The 22,239-nt window shown below is 39.8% G+C and overlaps 1 protein-coding gene across 3 annotated transcripts in view; it reads right to left on the minus strand.

The window, feature by feature from the left end:
* The window catches only part of CADPS2 (calcium dependent secretion activator 2), a 480,839-nt gene that overhangs the window by 17,655 nt on the left and 440,945 nt on the right, over positions 1-22,239 (minus strand). For all 3 annotated transcript variants that reach the window (XM_081101756.1, XM_081101755.1, XM_081101754.1), the window contains one exon: positions 10,490-10,597. In XM_081101756.1, coding sequence (XP_080957882.1) covers positions 10,490-10,597 — 108 coding nt within the window. The remainder of the gene's footprint in view (positions 1-10,489; positions 10,598-22,239) is intronic.

The following is a 22,239-nucleotide window of genomic DNA, read 5'->3' on the forward strand; positions in this document are numbered from 1 at the left end:
ATGGTTTTCTATGGCAGGAACATTTTTCTTAATTAGTCACAGCTAATTAGTGTTCTGGCATAGACAAGTAATCAGAAATGTCAGAGCTGCAACGCTACATCTCCCTAATCCTTTGATAATAATTTAGCCTCCTGGGAGGGCCCCAAGCTGCGGTAAGTAGTGACTGACAATAAGGGAAAATTAGGTGGGCAGCAGACCATTAGGATAGAAAAATAAAAAGCACTACCCAATCCCGCTGAGCACCATCAGGCAACTGACTGCACTGCCAGATGAGGTGCCCGTTTAAGCCCGTGTTGTTAATTAGCTGATGCTCCCAGACCTGCCACATATGTCCAGGTGCCTCCTGCAAGGTTGTGAATTTCTGGGAATGAGCCAAATGACAATTGTGTCCCATGATCACATTTCAAGAATATAAGTAAGGGGGCCACATATTTCTTGAAGATTATGCTGAACTATCAAAGAAACAAGATCGACAAGCTACCATGCGTTTCCTTTGAGGCAATTAGGCACGCTCCTCTCAAGTTTCTCAGGTTTTCACTCACCCACCGCTTAGATGCAAATGGGGGCCTCCGGCCGCTCCGAGCCCCGCCTGGGCTTGCCAGAGCTGTTTTGGCACAAACCACACATCAAAATAGACCCCTTAAAAAAATAAATTCTTACACTTACAAATAATAACATGAAAATAAGCGTTATTCACGAAAATGACCCAGACGGCTGTAATGTGAGAGCAGAGGCTTAAAAGGGAAACAAACTTTTGAGGGGAAAAAAAAAGGTAAAGAGCAAACTCCGTATGGCATTTACTGAGGCAGGTAAGACAATACACAGAGCAAGTGTGACTATGACTGTCTGAAAAAAGGCCAAACCACTCAATGCAAGCCCAGATGCTGTAGGTAAAACAGTGCAGGAATATATGCAATGAAGAAAACACACACACACACACACACCGGAAAACAATGTGCTAAAGCAGCTCAACCACACAGTGTTAACACACGTGACTGCAAACTGAATGAAACGCTGCTCAGAGAACACAGATATCAAACACTCAGTCAAACTTTGTATCTGCCTTTAGCACACAACGAGGCACCAGGGTACACAACATTACCCGTTTAGAAATAAATGATCTCAAATAGCCTCGAGTACATCACTGAACTTATATCATCCATCTCTTTCTAGTGATAGAAAAGAAATAGAATTCTTATGCCATGTGACCGGAATGAATGTGCAATTTTGAGTGTTGATAGGAGAATCATGGTTGGGCATAAGGGACCCACAGTTAATGTTTCATATTTGAATCTTTTTTTATATACACACAAAGCCAAAAAGAACATACTCTGTAGTGGAAATCTACACACATTCATGCAGTCTACAGAAAACCTTTCCAGCTACTTGAGAGGGAAAGGTCACTGAAAGAGGAACACTGTTATTTTTAAATCGGCATTCACATATAAGAGAATAGATCTCTACTATCGTCAAATTTACGACATGTAAGAAGGCGAAAAAGTCTTTAGACTTAGTGGGGTCTGGCCTGCCTTCCTAATAGAGAGGCTAATTATATACACAAAGAAATTCACCCAAGAATATGACTGAAAAAGTAGATGGTCAGTGGTAAACACACCCTCGGAGGGAGTTATGGAAAGAAAGTTTAACTAGCAGTCATTCTTACCCAGGCTCTGGTGACTTGCACTATTCTTGGGAAATCAACATGACAATAAACCGAATTTTTAAATAACTTAAGGATAGTAATATTGATCTTACTGAGGATGAAAATACATTCTCAAATAAAAAATTTGGGCATTAGTGTGAAACGCTAAACTCAAAAATTCTGAGCATTTCCCCCCTTTCTTATTTGGAGTAGGTGCCAAATTAGTTTTTTTGAGAAGTACACTTACCTGTAATAGTTGTTTCCCCCCCCCTTCTTTTCCTTTTCATTGCATTGAATCATAAAATGGCTACTGAACTCATCAATATAGTTGAGGTCAATTTTACTTAAATGTTTAATTTAGAGTTTCTTTACTGAAAAGAATTATTTTTCAAGGAAACTTCTGAGAAATTAATCCTTATCAAACACTGTTTGGATGAATGTAGCTGATTAAGTACCATTTAAAGAATTACTTTTAATTTTAGAAGACACTGCAACAGTATTTTTTAAAAAAATGTCACTGAGATGAAACTCCTCAATAATTAAATGTTTAATCAGTTTATAACACAAGAGAATGTTTCATTTGCATGATTTGCCAATTAAGTACTGCACCCTGATGTGTCGTCAGCAACATGAGCGCTAAATGAAATTGTTTCAAAGGGACTCACGGTGGGCAATGCCCAATCAATTGGCAGAGGTTTAGAGGGGCAGGTTGGTGCACTTTGGCCAACCCCTCAGTGTTGTAATGTTCTTGGCCATCAGGAAATGACCTCAGAGGGCGCTCTTGCAGCAATTCCTCTAGATGTCAATTCTGACATGTAAAACATCACCACTTTCCAACCAGAGACCCAAAGGCCTCCAGGAATGTTACCAGTGCCTCTCCTGACACATGGGCACCTGTGGCTGGCACTGTGTGTCCGGAAACCTGAGAGTGTGGGAAGCAACATCATAGGAGACATTCAGGATGGAGTTTAAGAATTAGAAAATCTTGGAGAAACTAAGATGGCGGCATAGATAAACACCGGGAAATAGTCGCCTCCCACAACAATTGATAAATATCCCAAAGGACGGAGCAAACATCGTCCAGAACAACAGGAAGGCTGGCTGAGTGTAATTTCTACAACTAGAAGACAAGAAAAGCACGCTGAGAGCCAGAGGAGCTGCGGAGGCTGAGTGCAGAGGTACGGCGGCGGCTCGCGCGCGCGGAAAGGGGGTGGCACCTGAGGACACGGCTGTTTTTTTGAATCACAAGCTCCCGACTGCTCTGAACTCCGGTTCTGGGAAGTCTCTGGGGACCCAGGACTCATATGGGGAGAGGCTGCTCTGTCAGGCGGCAGCGGGCGAACTTGAGGGCGGATTTCCCTCAGAGGTGCTTGCAGCCGTTACCAGGACACTGAGACACGCCTCCGGGCGCGCGGAGAAACAGCCATAGCTTCTTTCTCCGCCCTTTTGACTCCCTGAGACCCCGCCCCACCCAGGCTGCAGCAGAGGCTTTTCCATGTGAATGTACCTAACTACAGCCCAGCCAAGCAGACCCGGAACTTCCAAGAGAAGGCCCAAGGCCCCGCAGCGGCTTGCATTGCTTCACAGCTGAGCCTCTCCGTGGCTCCGGCTGTGTGGCCTCAGGCAGGGGCTGAATTAGCACCTCCTTAGATACAGGAGCCACTGTACCCAGTGGTCAGAGGGGGACCATTCTCCCACTTCAGACACAGCTGCTTCCCACAGCCAATTGGCCTGGAGGTCAATTCCTCCCAGTGATCCTACAACAACCAAGGCACCAAGAGTGCACCAAGAGTGTCCACCCCAGGTAACTGGGGAGGCTGAGCCACTGGGCCCTACAGGACACCTGGAGCGCAGGGCCACTCTACCAACACAGGGAAGCAGCCAAAATGCGGAGACAAAGAAACAGGTCACAATTGGCAGAAACGGAGGAGGGCAGACGACTGGATATAGAGTTCAAGGCCACGTTTATAAGGTTTGTGAAGAATTTTATGGAAACCGCCAATAAATTTAATGAATCCCTCAAGGAGTATAGTGAGACCATGGAGGACATGAAAAAGGACCAACTAGAAATTAAGCATACACTGACTGAAATAAAGAATAATTTACAGAGATCCAACAGCAGACAAGAGGATCCCAAGAATCAAGTCAAAGATTTGAAATACAAAGAAACAAAAAATACCCAACCGAAAAAGAAAAAAGAAAAGAGATTCAAAAAATATGAAGATAGTGTAAGGAACCTCTGGGACAACTTCAAGCGTACCAACATCAGAATTATAGGGGTACCAGAAGGAGAGAGAGGGCAAGATATTGAAAACCTTTTTGAAGAAATAATGACAGAAAACTTCCCCCACCTGGTAAAAGAAATGGACTTACAAGTCCAGGAAGCGCAGAGAACCCCAAACAAAAGGAATCCAAAGAGGACCACACCAAGACACATCATAATTAAAATGCCAAGAGCAAAAGATAAAGAGAGAATCTTAAAAGCAGCAAGAGAAAGGCAGTCAGTTACCTACAAGGGAATACCCATCCGACTGTCAGCTGATTTCTCAACAGAAACCATGCAGGCCAGAAGAGAGTGGCAAGAAATATTCAAAGAGATGAATAGCAAGAACCTGCAACCAAGATTACTTTATCCAACAAAGCTATCATTCAGAATGGAAGGTCAGATAAAGAGCTTCACGGATAAGAAAAAGCTAAAGGAGTTCATCACCACCAAACCAGCATTATATGAAATGCTGAAAGGTATTCTTTAAGAAGAGGAAGAAGAAAAAGGAACTCTTACCATTTGCCACAGCATCGATGGAACTGGAGAGCGGATAAATACCACAAGATCTCACTTATTTGTGGAATATAATGAACAACATAAACTGATGAACAAGGACTGATCCAGAGACGGAGAGGCTTTGATTGGACTGTCGGGCCTTGGAGGGAAGGTAGGGGAGGGTGGGGGCAAGGGGGAAGGATCAACCAAAGGACTTATATGCAAGCATATAGGCCTAACCAATGGACACGGACAACGGGGGGGTGAGGGGATGAGCGGGGGGGGGGGGGGTAGAGGGTACACATATGTAATATCTTAATCAATAAAAAAATATAAAAAAAATAAATTAAAAAAAAAGAATTAGAAAATCTTTGTCCTATGTTTATATTGGGATTAGATGAGTTGTAGATGGTTTTGATTTGATAAAAATTTTAAAAAGACGACGTTAGACCCTCAGTTTTGTGGACCTCCATGTAATGGACAAAATTTTCAGTCCATATGTCACATGTGAAAATGAACACTCTGTTAATTTTAAAACGCTTTTAACAAAGATTTGCTTATAATTAAATTAATGGTGTCCTGACTTGCTGGTTTGATTCCCTGTCAGGACATGTGCCTTGGTTGCAGCTTCATTCCCGGTTAGTGGTGTGCATGAAGCAGCAGATCTATGTTTTGCTCTTACATCCATGTTTCTCTCTCCCTGTCCCTTCCTCTCTCTCAAAAAATTAATTTAAAAAATCTTTTTTAAAAATGGAGAGGCTGATTCACAGTCTAACTTAAAAATAAATTAACAGGTTTATTAATTCACTGTTATGTTAACAAATTTTAGTAAATAGGCCATATGTTGGAATAAACACTGTAGTAATCGCCCTAGCTGGTTTGGCTCAGTGGCAAGAGCATTGGCCTGAGGACTAAGGGTCCTGGGTTTGATTCTGGTCAAGGGCACATGTCTGGGTTGCCGGCTTGATCTCCAGTAGGGGGCGTGCAGGAGGCAGCCGATCAATGATGTCTCTTTCATCATTGATGTTTCTATCTCTCTCGCCCTCTCCCTTCCTCTCTGAAATCAATAAAAATACATTTTAAAAAAGATTTCCATTACTTTATAACAAAACAAAACAAAAAAAACACTGTAGTCTACATATTTAAATCCAAGAGTCACCATTCATAAACAAAGTTCACAAACGATTATCACGTGATCACAACGCATTGCATGCTTGGGGTGATTGCTGCTGTTGTCGAGTGGCATGACTTTCTGAAGCAGTTTTCACACCTGCGGCCAATGTTCCCACGTGCGCTAAGCCTCACCCCAGCCCATGCACTTGGTGACTCGCTGAGACTGGTGAATGCACCTGAGAATATTACAACACCGAGCAGTTGACTAAAGTGCCCCAAACCTGCCCCTTTGACCTGTGCACATTTACTACATCTATTCAGTATAAATTTAACATCACAGTAATGCATATAGAAAACTCTTCTGTGACATAAACCTTTCATACTTAATTTTAATTACACAAATGTGTCAACATAAGTAAAAACAGGTAAATGAATCAACTTGTCAATATTTAACATATGCATTCAGAAAACCTACTTTTACTATATAATGGACTTTCGATTTTATATTAAAAGGAAAAAAAGGATACGGGGTAAGAGAGATCGCCTACAAAGTGGAACAATCTTATGGTGAATCCATTCTCTCTCCCACTACAGGAAAACTTCCTTAAAGATTTCTCTTACCCAGATACATTTTTTAAATTGAAAAAGTAAATTTAGCACGTAGATTTTAAACTTACCATAGCATGTGCACCAGTGATTACTAGAGGGGCAGAGACAGCCTCTGTTTAAAATATTCTGGTCACTCAGAAACACTTAACCGTGAATACAGAATATGTGAGTTCCAACTCTTTTCCAAATCTGGGATTCAGACCATGGTGGCATATACATAGAATGTCAGATGGCACAGATTTTTTTTTATATATAGAATCTCTTTTCTACTTTCTTATCCACTGCACTTGCTCTTGCTTCTTGTGTGGGATACCCTGCTTTCACCTGGTCATCACAGAAAATCTTAAGAATTGCTACTCTGGGCCGGTGGCTCAGTTGGTTGAGAGCCCTCACATACTGCAAAAGGTTGTGGGTTCCATTCCAATCACAGGAGGCAATCGATTGATGTTTCTCTCTCACCTCAATGCTTTTCAATGCTTCTCTCTCTCTCTCTCTCTCTCTCTCTCTCTCTCTCTCTCTCTCTCTCTCTCTCAAATATATCCTCATGAAAGAATTTAAAAAATCCAAAAAATAAAATAAAAACAACTGCTAATCTTAGGGGGGAAGGCTTGGCATGCAAACAACACATCAATGTTAGCCATTTCTAAAATTAGAGCTAATTTAATTTAGATGGTTTAAAATCTGGAAGCGATTTCAGAAATCATCTGGGATTCTAGACCAACTTTTTCAGTTCATGTGCACTAACTATACTCAGCCTTACACAGGTGACATAACTTCTTAAAACTCAGACAATTAATGGCACAACTGTGGCTGAAATTCAGGTTTCTGTATTTCTGGTCTAACCCTCTTCCACAACACATTGACCATTTCAAATTCTGCAAGTAATGAATTATGGTAGAGATAGCATGGACTTTGAAACTAGAGACACAAGGTTTCAAAGTCTGATTCAACACTTGCGTCACTTATCTTCTCTGAATGGGAGATTCCTTAGATGGAAAACGAGGATAAAATGGAGGTGATGGCATAGAGCCTATAGGTTAGAAATGATACTATAGGTAAAGCACCCCGCACATGTACCAGGAGGTACCCCAGGAATAGTAGTGGTGATTGCTAAGGCTATTATTACTTTTTGATAATTTGAAAAGATTAGGGACGAACCTAATTGAAGTTGGTTCCTTCTATTAACAGAATAGGGCTGCCATAAATTATTTATATATTTTTGAAGTCATTTGTTTTAAGCAAAAGTGTTTTATAAGTTTAACCACTTATGGAGTGTAGTAGAATGTCTTGATATTTGTCCTATTATTAACTTTAAAAATATATAATTTATTGATTTTTTTTTTTTTTTACAGAGAGGAAGGGAGAAGGTGTCAGAAACATCAATGAGAGAAATACCGATCAGCTGCCTCCTGCACACCCCCCACTGGGGATGTGCCTGCAACCAAGGTACATCCCCTTGACCGGAATCGAACCTGGGACCCTTCAGTCCGCAGGCTGCGCTCTATCCACTGAGCCAAACCAGTTAGGGCATATTATTAACTTTTTTTTGATCTTCAAAGGATACTATTAGTTTTAACATCTCAGGATTTGGTGTGTGAGTGTGTGTGTGTGTGCATGTGCGTGTGCGCGCATGCGTGCACGTGCACACGTGGGTGTGTTAAGAGGATTAATTTCCTTTTGTACTCAGAAGGTACTTTAATTAGAATATAAAAAGTTTGTCATGATGCCTGAATAAAATTGTTCTCTTCAATCTTTTATCTGTAATAGACTAATGTTGCTAACAGTATTTACAGGGTCATTATTTTCAACTGTTTCTTAACACTGAACAATATTATTTTAAGCTCCAGCCACGTGGATTTCCAATAATTATATAATGTTTCTCAGTAATGATCTGTTGCTTAAGATACACATTTTACACTACCTTTCAACACATACTTGATAACCTCTCATTTACTAACTGCAATTGAGGCGAATTCAGTCTTGGCTAATTAGGGGCTCTTAGTACCCCCTTATACATGTTATTCTTGATGACATACCAATAGAATTAGAGTCTACTTTATTTTTTAATTATAATAATAAAAATGTGAAACTTAAAAATATTAGAACGTTTAAGGACATTTAACTATTTTACAAATAACAAGTCCAATGTTCTACGGGGTGTTTGCAAAATGGCAGAACCTTCCCAACCCAAACCAGAATGATTGCTTGTCAAGGGCTCCTTTCAGAAGCAAACCCACAGCCAGGTCAGGTGTTTAGGCACTGAAAGGAAACCATCTATAGCTGGGACAAGTAAATAGCACATCATTTTAATGTTGGCTTTCTTGTGTCCACTTTAGTTAGTTTCATTTGTTATTGTTAACACAGTCTTCAAAAGAAGTTTGGCGAATAAAGTGGAATTGAAGTGGGGAATATCATTATAGAGAAAGAATTCTACCTCTATAAAGTTATGAAGTGATAGCAAGCTTTGCAATAAATAGGTCACCAAGACAACAAATTGAAGATGCTAAGAACACACACACACACACACACACACACACACACGCCTACAATGGCCTATTTCCAGGATGACTACCCTTCTTCACCACAGACTATGTGCTTTAGCTAGACTAAAGGAACATAAAGGGAATAACAGTAATTCAACTTTCCTCTTCTGTTTCACATTTTTGAAAATTACCACATAAGCAAAAAAAAAAAAAAAAAAAAAAGTAAGAGAACTAGGAAGTGAAGCATATGCTTGTAAATTCAAAGCAAGACCAAATGGAAGCAGAAGTTGCTAATATGGTTTCAGTATTTTGTAAAAGAGCCAGCTGGATGGATGACAATTTTTCTACCCCTGCAGGGCATCAAAGCTTTTAGGAAATCATTCTTTTCACACATATTAACACTTAGCTTATTAAAACAGATGATACTTTTATTGTAAAACAGCCTGGGTACAGGCTAGACACATAAAGCACGAAAGAGAAGACTCGTTGTGACCACCCAATCTGACAAACAGAGACCCTGACAGGGCAGAACAGGGCGGGGACGATGACGTAGCAGGACCTTCTGTAAGTGCCACAGCTGACGTGTCACCACGAAGCCCGTGAATTGCTGTTATGAAAACATTTGCCGTAGCTCGCATAATTAAATGAAACTGCCAGAAAAGCATTTCTAAAATGCAGAGATGTACATAAATAAATACAATTCAAAGAGAATCTTACGTTTCAGAATAAGCCTTGTGGCAAACAGACAGTTATGTCACAAGCAAAGTAGCATTTCCTTTGGATTGACTGTGAATAATTACAGATGAATGACAACATTGTTACTGAAATGGACTGCTCTCTTAGTCTCCTTTACAGATATTTAAGAAATGGCTCCAGGATCATGAGATTTAAAGTCCCAGTCCCCTCCCTAGTCGGTTTGGCTCAGTGGATAGAGTGTAGGCCTGTGGACTGAAGGGTCTTTGGTTTGATGCTGGTCAAGGGCACATGCCCAAGTTGCAGGCTTGATCCGCGTGCAGGAGGCAGCCAATCAATGATTCTCTCTCATCATTGATGTTTCTAACTCTCTCTCCCTCTTCCTTCCTCTCTGAAATCAATAACAGTATATTTTAAAAAAATAAAATCCCAATCCCCCATTTCTAGGAGCTGTTGTGTGTCAGTGAAGACCTTCCTGCTGACAAAGCTGCACTATTATACCCGTTAGCACACATCAGCACTGTACGTCAAGGTCAAAACGTTCAACAACAGCAGCGGCAGGTATCTGCCTTCACTGCAGCTTATTTCTTTGTTTGACTGAAGAGTATTTCACTGATTTAAAACAACTTTTAGGGCAGGCCCACATCCATTACAATCGGATCCTGTTTATGGACCGCTGCAGAGGCCAGTGAAATGACGCTGGACACAGCGGTAAACTGATGATCATCTCGCTTGTTAAAATTCACTTCAGAAGGGTTTTGAGACTCTCATTCTAACAGTGACAGTTTTCATGTGCAAAGAGAAGCCAATTAAGGTTTTCATCAGCAAAGAATTAAAATTGTCAATGATATTAGCTGCATGGAAGAAAAAGGATCAAAAAAGGAAAGTCTAGCCCAGCCAGCATGGCTCAGTGGTTGAGCATTGACCTATGAACCAGGAGGTCACAGTTTGATTCCTGGTCAGGGCACATGCCCAGGTTGCAGGCTTGATCCCCAGTGTGGGGTATGCAGGAGGCAGTCGATCAATGATTCTCTTTCATCATTGATGTTTCTATCTCTCTCCCTCTCCCTTCTTCTCTGAAATCATAATATATATATATATATAATCTGCTTTGCCAACACATCAAAAGGCAACTTTCCCCTTCAGAGCATCTGTAATGCCAGCACACCTTGCAGAGTAGTTACTTACATCAAACAACTTTTCTATATACATTTCTTCATTGACCTTTTCTCGAAGAATATCCTGATTCTGCCGAACAAACATAATGTAGGTGTCTGCCAGATCCATTCCTGGTTTCTGTGGTGAGGGAAAAGCATGGCAAAGAAAATAATATCAGACCTCAATTGCAAAAATATTTAATCACAACCCTGGAAATCATTCACTAATCATTTCAAAAACTGCTCCAGAAAAATATGCTCAAGCCCAAATGAACAGTGACCACCTTCAGTAAACTCCACAATTAAAGTAAATAAAAGTTTATCACTGATGTCTATAACTTGAGGTTGTAATTATTCATCATTACTAAAATGATGAGAAATATGTGGTTGTATACTAGATATATATTTTTAAAACGTCTATCTTGAGTCTTTGGTGAGAACATCATCCAGTACATCAAAAAGGCTGGGGGTTTGATTCCCTGTCAGGGCACATACCTAGGTTGTGGGTTCTATCCCCAGCCAGGCACATATGGAAGGAAACCGATCAATGTTTATTGCTTCTCTCTCTTCTCTTCTCTTCTCTCTCTCTCTCTCTCTCTCTCTCTCTCTCTCTCTCTCTCTCTCTCTCTCCCTCCCTCCCTCCTCTTCTTAAAAGGCTATCTTAAAAGGTCAATATGCCAAGCAGGACAAATGAATAACTTTTTCAAAAAATTCCCACATGCAATCATTTCCTAATTTCATATACAATTTGCTTCCCATCATCTTTAGGAGACTTATCCACATCTATTAAAAATAAATATGTTAGCTTTCCTTGGTTGCCTTCCTCAATCACTATGGGTACTTAAGGAATACAAAATAAATTTTCTTAATAACCTGAATAAAACCTTACTAGGAAGGTACTGGGCAAAAAACATTTAATGTATTCAAAATGAAACATAAAGCATAATTTTGAGTTTATCCATTGCTTCTATTCATTTTCATTTATCGACACTATCTCAAGGTTTTATTTTATTTTAGAAATGTGATAAGAGTAGGACTGTCTAGGGCGGGGGGATAAAATGGACACATATGTAATACCCTTTGTAATACTTTAAGCAATAAATTAAAAAAAAATAGAAATGTGATAAGAGTATTGATAAAGATCCAAAGGTGTGGATTAGATAACTTTCCAAAGTTATCCAACACTTGGTGTTAGAGGAGATAGGGCAGTTAATATGATTCCTTCTTGCTATAAAATCAGTACGAGGAAGGGACAAAACCTGAAGGCCCCTCAAGAGTTTTCCTTCCAGGCTTCAGTTCTTCCTTGAGTTTCACATAGCTGAACAGTTAATAAAAATGTTTATTTGTATGATCCACCCCTGGGGTTGAGTCATAATCTATATTGATTTACTGATTCAATTAGAATATGGCATTAGTAATAACAAAATTATAGAATTGATGCCAAATAAGTTAGTCTTGCATCATTTCATATCCACAGAATGCACTTATCTATAATAATAAAAGTGTAATATGCTACTTAGACCTTCCAGATGAAGCCAGGGCTGCAAGGGAAGCCCAGGTCCCAGGTGCCAGAGGAAAGCTGGTGCTGGCAGCCAGGGGAAGGAAGGCCTACTCTTGCATGAATTTTGTGCATCGGGCCTCTAGTGACCTCTATAAACAAACTCATTTTGCAAAAGGAAGTACTGCAAGGAAAGTAGGTGAGAGAAGATATAGATGATTTAACTATTAAGTAATATTTAATAAGGTTTTAACTTATTAAACATTAGTAGTTAAATGAGGCACATGCTGTGGGAAAACAACTCAAGGTATACATCTGAGTGATGTTAGGATGGTTGGTAGTGCCTTCTCCTTAAATGAAGGAAAGTTCTTATCACTTAATTTTTTTTTGGGGGGGGGAGCATATATTATATACAATGATAAAATTCCCTCTCTCTTAACCAGGGCACATTACAGGCAATGAGCATATCTCATTAATAAAATTTTGATTTTTTGGTAACAAAGTTATTTCTTGGTAATGAGCATCACAAGTTTTTACTGCTTTTCTATTAGCCTAAAGGGAAATATACACCACACAAATTCAAGGATCCATTCAAACATAACCCTGATATAATAACATTAGTTTTCAGTTATAATTTGAAACAGCTATATAAATGTCTTTCCTTCAAGAGCTTCTATTGACAATGTAGGTAATATATTCCAAGCATATTGGCGGCAAGTTACCAAACTCATTCCTTCTCTATTTTCCTGCATCATTCTCATAAGCAATGTTTAAAAGTTGAAATAACTAAAGGACAATCAAGCAAAACCTAGGTTGCTTTCTTCTGTGGAGTGCAGGTGTTTATATATCAGTTTTTCCAATGAAGAGGCAGGGTGATTCATAGAAAGATTACTGACTACCAATAAATATGTGAGGACAACTTATCCATAAGTGTTTCTGTCCATGCCCTCAAACTTTGTCAAGATACCAAAAAGGAGAAAATTCAGAACACACCCCCCTGTAGAATGAAAATGAGATGAGAACAATTTTCTATACATAATAACACATTAGCTCAGTGTTGGAGTTGCAGGCAGGTGCCGAGAACAAAATGCTATGCTGGATATGATACTGAGGGGGCTGGGCACAGCCCCAAAAGTAGCAGTTCAAGAATATATACACACAGGAAGCTTGCCTTCTCCACCATTTCCCCCTACCAACCCCATTTTCATTTCTGTCTTTCAAAGGAAGAGTATGCTTGGAAGTTGAACCTAGTCAACCACTTGACCACCAGGCTCACTGGAAACTAAGTCATAGCCATGAGGACTGAGAATAATGGCTTTAAACACTTGCCATAGACTCTAAGGTATTTTTTTATCTCCTTGATCACTTTCAAGATAACATTAGACAGTATGAAACACTGTCCAGGAAGAGTTTATCTTCTGTCATCTAAAACTAACCATTTATAGCTTAGGCCCAAGAGAAAATGTAATGCTGTTCTCTTTGGCAAACCCCAGGCATGTAATACAGACATCTGTGAGCTGAGAAAATTCTACAACTTTCTAAGGAAATGAGAATCTCTGGTTGAGAGTGTGAGGTAAAGCTAACTTAAAAGTTTATTTCAACAAAGTAAGTGTTTCTGTGTTTTTCTTTCTGAAATTACATTTTCTCCCCTTTTGGCAAATTAAGATCAACTTGCCTGGAAAACAAACCTAGAATTCTTACACTCCTCATTAGCATTATTATTTTTTTTCTTTCTCTTTGAGCTGTTTACCTAGTCTTGAAACTTTGACATATGGGAACTTCACACCTAGTGAATATATTTTCATGTGGCTTGTGGCATGAGATATATTCATTAAAAGAATACACACAAGTAAGAGTAGCTGCAACAGCTGGTGACATTTGCCAATTAGAATTATAGTTCTTTAAAACACTTTCTCCTTCCTTTGCTGTATGAAGGGTAATTATCGCTGATAAACTGTTGAAAAGATGTAATTTTCCTTTTAAACAGTTTCTACTTATAGGACAAATGTGTTTGGATAGAAGACATTATCGCTGGTTCAGTGGCTCCTTCGTGCAAAGACTGTTTTATGGCAGCAAGATTTACATACTTTGGAAGTCACTGCATCTAATCCCATAATTACATGCTATCTTGTTAGGAAATGAAGTTGAGTTGAAAAACAACAACAACAACAACAACAACAACAACAAACTGAACACATTCCGTTAAGTTTTTGTCTTTTTTGGGTGTAAATGAAAAGAAAGCACATGACAATATCCCGGAGACAGACTATCGCTACCAATTCTGGCGCCAGTGGCTGCCCACCAAACTTGCCCACCGACCTGAGCGAAGGAGCAGCTGTGAGACGTGAACGGCTGTGCATGTGGATGAGTTTGTATCAAGAAGGTTTTATTCTAGAGAGCTATGTTTAGGAATCCTTTCTATATTGGCAATTAAATTATAGTTTTCCTAATGAAGATGAGGAAATCACCATTAAAAGCCACCCAGCAAGCACACTCGGTACTAAATACCACTTAGAGAGAGTAAATGCTTTTTTCACGCTCCCATTTGAACCTCTGAGAGCCCACAAATCACTATGCATTAACTTTCCCACCTAATAAACATTAGGGCAGTCACTTCTAAATCAAATAGGAGTCCCTAAGTTACTTCTAATTTGATTCAGAAAACAGAATTTGGCTAACAAAACTGCACTAAAAGGGTGCGCGCGCGCGCGCGCGCACACACACACACACACACACACACACACCAACTAGAAAAATTCCCCATGAGCACAAAGGAATCAATACATAGTGAAGGAAATGAAGGGTGGCGAGGTGAGTTCCTCTGACTGCTACAAAAGTAATAGAATGCACCGGTGAGTGAAGGAGTGTAAGTAGGGGTGCAGACACCAGCAACTTTTTTTTCAACTGTTAATCACTAGCTCACCTAGTGCGGTGAACATGCTGTTTTAAAAAAGGGGGAAAAAATCCTTGTTAATTATATGCTGTAAATGCTCTTGCTTCCTGCTGCTACACCTAATCCCACAGGTGCAAGTCTGAGCTCCCCCCATTCCCCGGTAGGTGGGTGCAACACTGCCAGTCATTCCTCACAGCAACAGACAAATACAGAAGCAGCCGCTTAACCTTCCACGGGAGGTTAACGATACACTGTGCAAACACTGTCACGGTGTCTATTTAACAAGGAGGCACATTTTTAAAATATACTATTCTAGTCTCAAAGATTAACTAGAAGCTACAGTATGATCTACTTAAATGAAAAGCGCACTTCTCACAACTTAGAAAAGCTTGCCTTGAAAAACCAATGGAGAGCGAAACTGTGATATCCTGATTTAGGATAATCTGCCTGCTTTGGAAAGAAAATACTATTACCCTTCGGAAAAAAAACAAATCTTGCAAGATTTCAAACATCCGCATGTCTTCTCAAGTTGAAATTGTCATAGGAACAAGTTATATGTCAGTCTAGCATTTTAGATTCAGAAAGTCTATAACTGATCATCAGGAACATGGGACCTAGTGCTACAAACACATAACCTATTCTAGGTCTTGCTAAAAATAATGTATTTTTTTCTTTTGCTAATATATCCTTTATTACTTTGACATTCATGCAAGAATATCTATCTATATATATTTTAGATATATTTCTTTATTGATTTCAGAGAGGAACAGAGAGGGAGAGAGAGAGAAACATCAATGATGAGAGAGAATCATTGATCGGCTGCCTCTTGCACGCCCCCTATTGGGGATCGAACCCACAACCCGAGCATGTGCTCTTGGCCGGAATTGAACCTGGGACCCTTCAGTCTGCAGGCTGACGCTCTATTCACTAAGCCAAACTGGCTAGGGCAATATCTATATTTTTATACATGAGTAAAACTGCTCTTAAGGTTAAGCTTTTCAAAAGCATTTGGAGCAGTTTAAATAAATTATATGTTCTCAAATACTTAAAAATAATAGGTGGTTTTGAGTATAGCTATGAGGATTATGTTGTAAAAATATATATATTTTATGTTTGCTACAAAGTTGAAAATTATATTGTATTCACACAGAACAGCAAAAGGAAATACACAGAACTGAAACCTTTAACTAGATTTATGCCAATTTACATATTACAAAAGAAATAATTCACAAAAGGGGTGAGGGGAGAAGGAAAGAAATGTAAACAATTCACAAGAAAACTTCACAAGGATATAAAGTTTTCAAGATTATTTAATAGTAGTTTATTTTTTAAAATAATGAATTAAAAAAATTCTCATTATTCTCTAGAAAGATCCCAAACTATTATTTCGAGTAGTGAAGCAGCCATGAAGTCACCTTTCTCTTTGTTAAATTCAAAGTATTTAAAATTCCTTTAATTAACATTATGATGCATTTTGTTTCCAAATTGTGAAGAAAATTCTGAATTAAAGACACTGGCATCCAGATCCTTTTGAAAACATCTTTTAGACATGGAGCACGTAACATGTGTGTTTTGAATTTGTCCATTTTGTTCAGTCTCACATTTTCAAAGGAGAGGAGTTCCATTACTCCAGAGTTCTTGGTCTGGATAAGGATCTTCTGTGAATATAGTCAGTAAAAAGCAGATTCCTACCATAATGCTATCTATAAGAGTACCTGAAGTCAGAGTCTGCTATAATGCTCCTATAACTTAGGTAGTCATATTGAATTCATTCTTAACGTTCACATGAATATTTCACACAATTTCTTCTAAGCAGTGAGGTAGTTTATGCATTCATAGGAGCAGGTTATTTTAAATATTAAAAGGAATACTGCCCTGGCTCATGTGGCTCAGTTGGCTGAGTGTTGTCCTGTGCACCAAATGATTGCCAGTTTGATTCATGGTCAGGGCATATGCCTGGGTTTCAGGTTCAATCCCTGATGGGGGGCAGTCAATAGATGGTTGCTCCCCCATCGATGTTTCTCTCTCTCCCCCTCTCTCTTCCTCTCTCTCTAAAAATCAATAAAAAAATCTTTAAAAAAAGGAATTCTGAATGATAGTTTAAGATATTAGCCTCCAACGCTTAAGGAAAAGAGGCAGGTTGATTTTCAACTGAGATTTAGGGGTTCAATTTTGATCTTTCTGTGCCTTGGTCATTTGAGACTATGAGCATTTAGTATCTCTTTTGCTATTTCTGATATATAGCAAGAATAACTAACATTTCAGATTTAGAGAAATAGCTACTGATACAAGAGAACCAGACAAGGGGCATGCTAATATGTGTATCACATACTAGCTTTATCCTATTGTTTTCATGAGTGATGGTTATATCGAAGATGAAGGTACTGAATCTACCAGCTTATACTAGTGTTCACTAACCTTTCTGTCACCTATCTACAGTTGTTATAGTGTCAACTACAAAACTGCACTGAGGCTCCGAAGTGAAACTGAAATGCTGTGGGTATTCTTTCATTTGGCGTTGAAACTGTATATTGACTCGGACTGACTGAGTCCCAATTTGGAACCTTTCAGCTTTTGGCTTCAGGAAGACCCGAGGATGCTAGAATGTTGGGTTCCAGGGGTAGCCTATGGATTGAACTTATGTGAGAGAGACGAGCCAAACATACAAAACAAAAAGGAGTAAGTGAGAGAAGCAAAAGGCTCATGTAGGAAGCACAGTGCACACCTCCCCCACTCCTATGACAGCGAGGCCCTTCCTCCCAGCCTGGCGTACACCACTCCCTCTCCAGGCGCATGTCCCAGGGGGCAGGTGCTCCTTTCCCCGGGTTCTGCCTGCCTCACATTCTGACGTAAGGCACCGAGTATTCGAGTGGCCTTATGTAAGTAATAAACAATATCAGAAGCAAGAAAGCAAAGAAAGGAGGGAAAACACTACTGTAATGAACTGGCCAACTGTGCCTTTCAAAGTCACCCTTAATATATGCAAGGCGCTTAATCTAAAACAAAAGGAATTATTTTTTTAAAAAAATATGTTTTATTGATTTTTTACAGAGAGGAAGGGAGAGAGACAGAGAGTTAGAAACATCGATGGGAGAGAAACATCGATCAGCTGCCTCCTGCACATCTCCCACTGGGGATGTGCCCGCAACCGAGGTACATGCCCTTGACCGGAATCGAACCCGGGACCCCTCAGTCCGCAGGCCGACGCTCTATCCACTGAGCCAAACTGGTTTCGGCAACAAAAGGAATTAAATAAAAAACCCAATCTAACATTTTTTACTCTGTAGAAGGAAAAGAATGTTTCTTTTGGAAAATGCTCATGTTCTGGAGAAGGGAAACTGCAGAGAAACGCATGGGAGCAAGAAGCACCACGCCAGCTAGGAGCGACGCCAGCCCCACTTACTGTCACAGTGCTTTTCGTTTACAAAGCGCTTTCATGTTAACACCCACACCGAATCCCCCTAAGAACCCAGCGAGGGGGCCAGCGCAGGGACTAGACTCATGCTCACTGCGCAAATGGGAAAAGGGAAGCCAGTGGGGCAGAGGGCAAGCAGGGGGCAGAGGTGGAACTTCAACTCAGATCCTGGACTCCACATCATACCTGTACTGTCCATTACTGACTTTTTAGAGAGAGAGGAAGGGAGAGGGATAGAGAGAGAAACATCAGCTGCCTCCTGCATGTCCCCCACAGGGGATCATGTGCCCTGAGCGGGAATGGAACCAGTGGCCTTTTGGTTCCTGGGTTGATGCTCAGCCACTGAACTACACCAGCCGGTGTGTGTGTGTGTGTGTGTGTGTGTGTGTGTGTGTGTGTGTATGTGTGTGTGTATGGGCACGCCCGCGCTTTAAGTACTTTCATAATTTCTGTCACCATAAGATGCTCCAAGCTTATCTTTTATAATTCCTGTCCCTGTCCTGGTAGCAACCGCTTCTAAAAGGAGTCCTGGATCATTTTACTGGGGATTAGAGAGCAAGATTTGGGCACTAGGTGTGCTCGTTGCTACTGGGGTATCATTGCTTCTAGGCTTTCTCACTAACAAAAACCAAGGGAATAGATGTGTATATACTCAACAATAGGAAAGCAACCCATGCATATACATATATCTAAACCTATTTCTATATGTAACTGGCTCTACCTATATTAAGCTAAAGCCAAGTTCACACTAATGTCTCCAACTCTAATTCATCAGCACAGGGATCATTCTAGCCTCCACTTGCTTGTCTCCAGCCTCTCATTTCAACAGTGAGAAACTCGGCTCCCACCAACCACCATCCCTTTACTTAATTGTTCAGTTCCCGTGTCCATGTGTAATGGTTTCTGAATTGTTAACCCATGGGAAAACACTTTATTAGCTAGAGTATAGTGCTTAAGCACAATTCCCTTTTCCTTTATTTTTACAGATTCCACTCAGATCAAAACATTTTCCTCCATCTTTCTCAGTGACGTCATTCAACACATTTGCAATAGAGTTAGTTTATTTTATCACTGTCTCTTTTCCATCCTGGGATCCCAGGATATCCTAATTGAATTTTTAAATTTGCATATATTGAGGTCTAACCTTTGTGCCTTACAAGTAGGTGCTGACAAATGTATAATGTCATAGATCTTTGGACTAGTTTCACTGCTCCAAAAAGTTCCCTGGGCTTCACCTCTTCCACCCTCCCTGACCTTGAAGTTATGGCAACCATGAATCTGTTTATACTAGTAATCTTTACAGTTTAACCTTTACTAGGATGTGATATAAATGGAATTGTACAGTGTGCAGCGTTCTCTGGCTTCTTTCACTTAGCAACATGCCATTAAGATTCATCCAGGTCATCTCCTGGCCTGGTAGCTATTTTTTCTCTCTCTGCCGAATTAGTATTCCAATGGTATGAGTATGCCATTTCTTATGTAACCATTCAGCTACTGAAGGACATTTTGGTTGCTTCTAATTTTTGCTGATTATTAATGAGGCTGCTATGAACATCTGTGTGCAGATTTTGGTGTGGACACTTTAAAAACTCACTCAGATAAACACCTAAGAGCAGAGCGCAAGTGGCAAGCTGCACAGTAAGACTGGTTAGCTATACAAGAAACTACCAGTCTCCCAAAGTGCCTGCATCATTTTGCATTTCCACCAGCAATAAATGAGAGTCCCTGTTGTTCTGCAACCTTGTCAACATTTTACGATTGCTAGTTTTAAAATTTTAACCATACCAACAGGTGTGTAGTGGTATCTGTTTTAATTTGCATTTCCCTACTAACAAGTGATGTTGAGCATCTTTTCATATGACGATTTGTTACCCATACTTCTTTGTTGCAGTGTCCGTTCCCAGATTTTGCCCATTTTTAATTGGTTGCTTGCTTTCTTATTGGTGAGTATGAACCATTCTTTGTATATTTTAGATCTAAGTCCTTCATCAAATATGTGTCTGTGGCTTTTCATTTTTTTCTTTTTTTTAAAAAAAAATATATTTTATTGATTTTTTACAGAGAGGAAGGGAGAGAGATAGAGAGTTAGAAACATTGATGAGAGAGAAACATCAATCAGCTGCCTCCTGCACATCCCCAACTGGGGAAGTGCCCACAACCCAGGTACATGCCCTTGACCGGAATCGAATCTGGGACCTTTCAGTCCGCAGGCCGACGCTCTATCCACTGAGCCAAACCAGTTTCGGTGGCTTTTCATTTCTTAACAGTGCAGAACAATCAATTATTAAGTCCAACTTATGATTTTTTTTATGGCTGTTTTTGGTGTTCTATCTAAAAAAAATCATCACCAAATCAAAGGCCACCCATATTTCCCTTATGTTTTCTTCTAGAAGTTTTGTAGTTTGCATTTTACAGGTAGGTTGCTGTTTTTAAATCAGATTTGAGTTAATTTTTGTGAAAGGTGAGCCAGTGTTCTTTTTTTCTCATAAGGTTCTCCTTAAAAGACTACTCCAGGGCGGCGTAGTTCCTGGAGTTTTAGCATAAAAAACATTAACAGTCAACAGCCCTTCATAGCTTTTGAAGTTAATATTCAGAGGCATCAATAAGAGAGGTGTAATGTCCAGATTCAGGGAGAAGCTCTTTCCTTAGTAATCCGCCGTGGCCAGACCACATGTATAGTTCAGTAAGCTCTGCTAGGAGCAGGGAGGTGGCCAGTTTGATTTAACAGTGACATTGGTAAACTGGGATTCATCTAGAACAATGGTTCTCAACCTTCCTAATGCTGAGACCCTTTAATACAGTTCCTCATGTTGTGGTGACCCCCAATTTCATTGTTACAAATTGAACATAATTATAGCATAGTGATTAATCACAAAAACAATATGTAATTATATGTGTTTTCCGATGGTCTTAGGCGACCCCTGAAGGGGTCGCGACCCACAGGTTGAGAACTGCTGATCTAGAGAGTGACTCCCATGACGAGTACAACTGCTATAGCTGCATTCATGTTCTATCTATTTGTCTATCTCTTTCATCCCTAACACTGAACAGCTTGTGGGCATTCTGAATGTCCAGGGCCCAGCATTTAGTACTTGCTCAATAAACATTTAATTAGTGAGTTCAGTGAAGAAGTTGAGGATGTTTAATGTAGAAAACAAGAATTCCTCAGGTAATATATCCCTTTGAGTATCTCTTGGGAAGAGGAGGCATGATAATTATCATCAAATATTTGAAGGGCTGTCATACAAAAGAGGGATGAGAAGCAAGGCTGAAGTCAGAGAGCTACAGAATTTAAACTCATTATACATAAGAGGAGGCTGCCTTATGGTGAGTCTGCAATCACTTAAAACGTTTAAAAGCCTCAATGAATGTTTGTGAGGGACATCAGGGGAGGCGGTTTCTGCATTTAGAAGGAGAGTGAATGAACCACTTTGTGCAACTTTCAACTCTAGGGCAGCAGTTCTCAACCTGTGGGTCATGACCCCTTTGGCAGTCAAACGACCCTTTCACAGGGGTCGCCTAAGACCATCCTGCATATCAGATATTTACATTACAATTCACAACAGTAGCAACATTACAGTTATGAAGTAGCAACGAAAATAATTTTATAGTTGGGTCACAACATGAGGAACTGTATTCAAAGGTCGAGAAGGTTGAGAACCACTGTGGGGTCTAACAGATCTAGTAGAGGGTCAAATTAAGAACTTCAGAGCTCTAAGAACAGGAATAATTATGGTGTTCTATTCCATTAATAATTCAAAATAAAAACAAAATGATATTATAAAACATGTTAGTAATTCCAATGAAGTTTGTGTGTTCCAGTGATTACTTGTCTCTTTCTTTTTAAGATATATATCGACTGTTTCTTTAATGCTTTCTTTCTCTCTTTTGTGATGCTGCTTTGCAGGACTCTACACAACTGATTATTTCTGCTTATTTGCCCAATAGTGATTTTCTGATTCCTGGTACAAGACA

The sequence above is a fragment of the Myotis nattereri genome (genome assembly GCF_964212035.1).
Source record: "Myotis nattereri genome assembly, chromosome: 11".
NCBI lineage: Eukaryota > Metazoa > Chordata > Mammalia > Chiroptera > Vespertilionidae > Myotis > Myotis nattereri.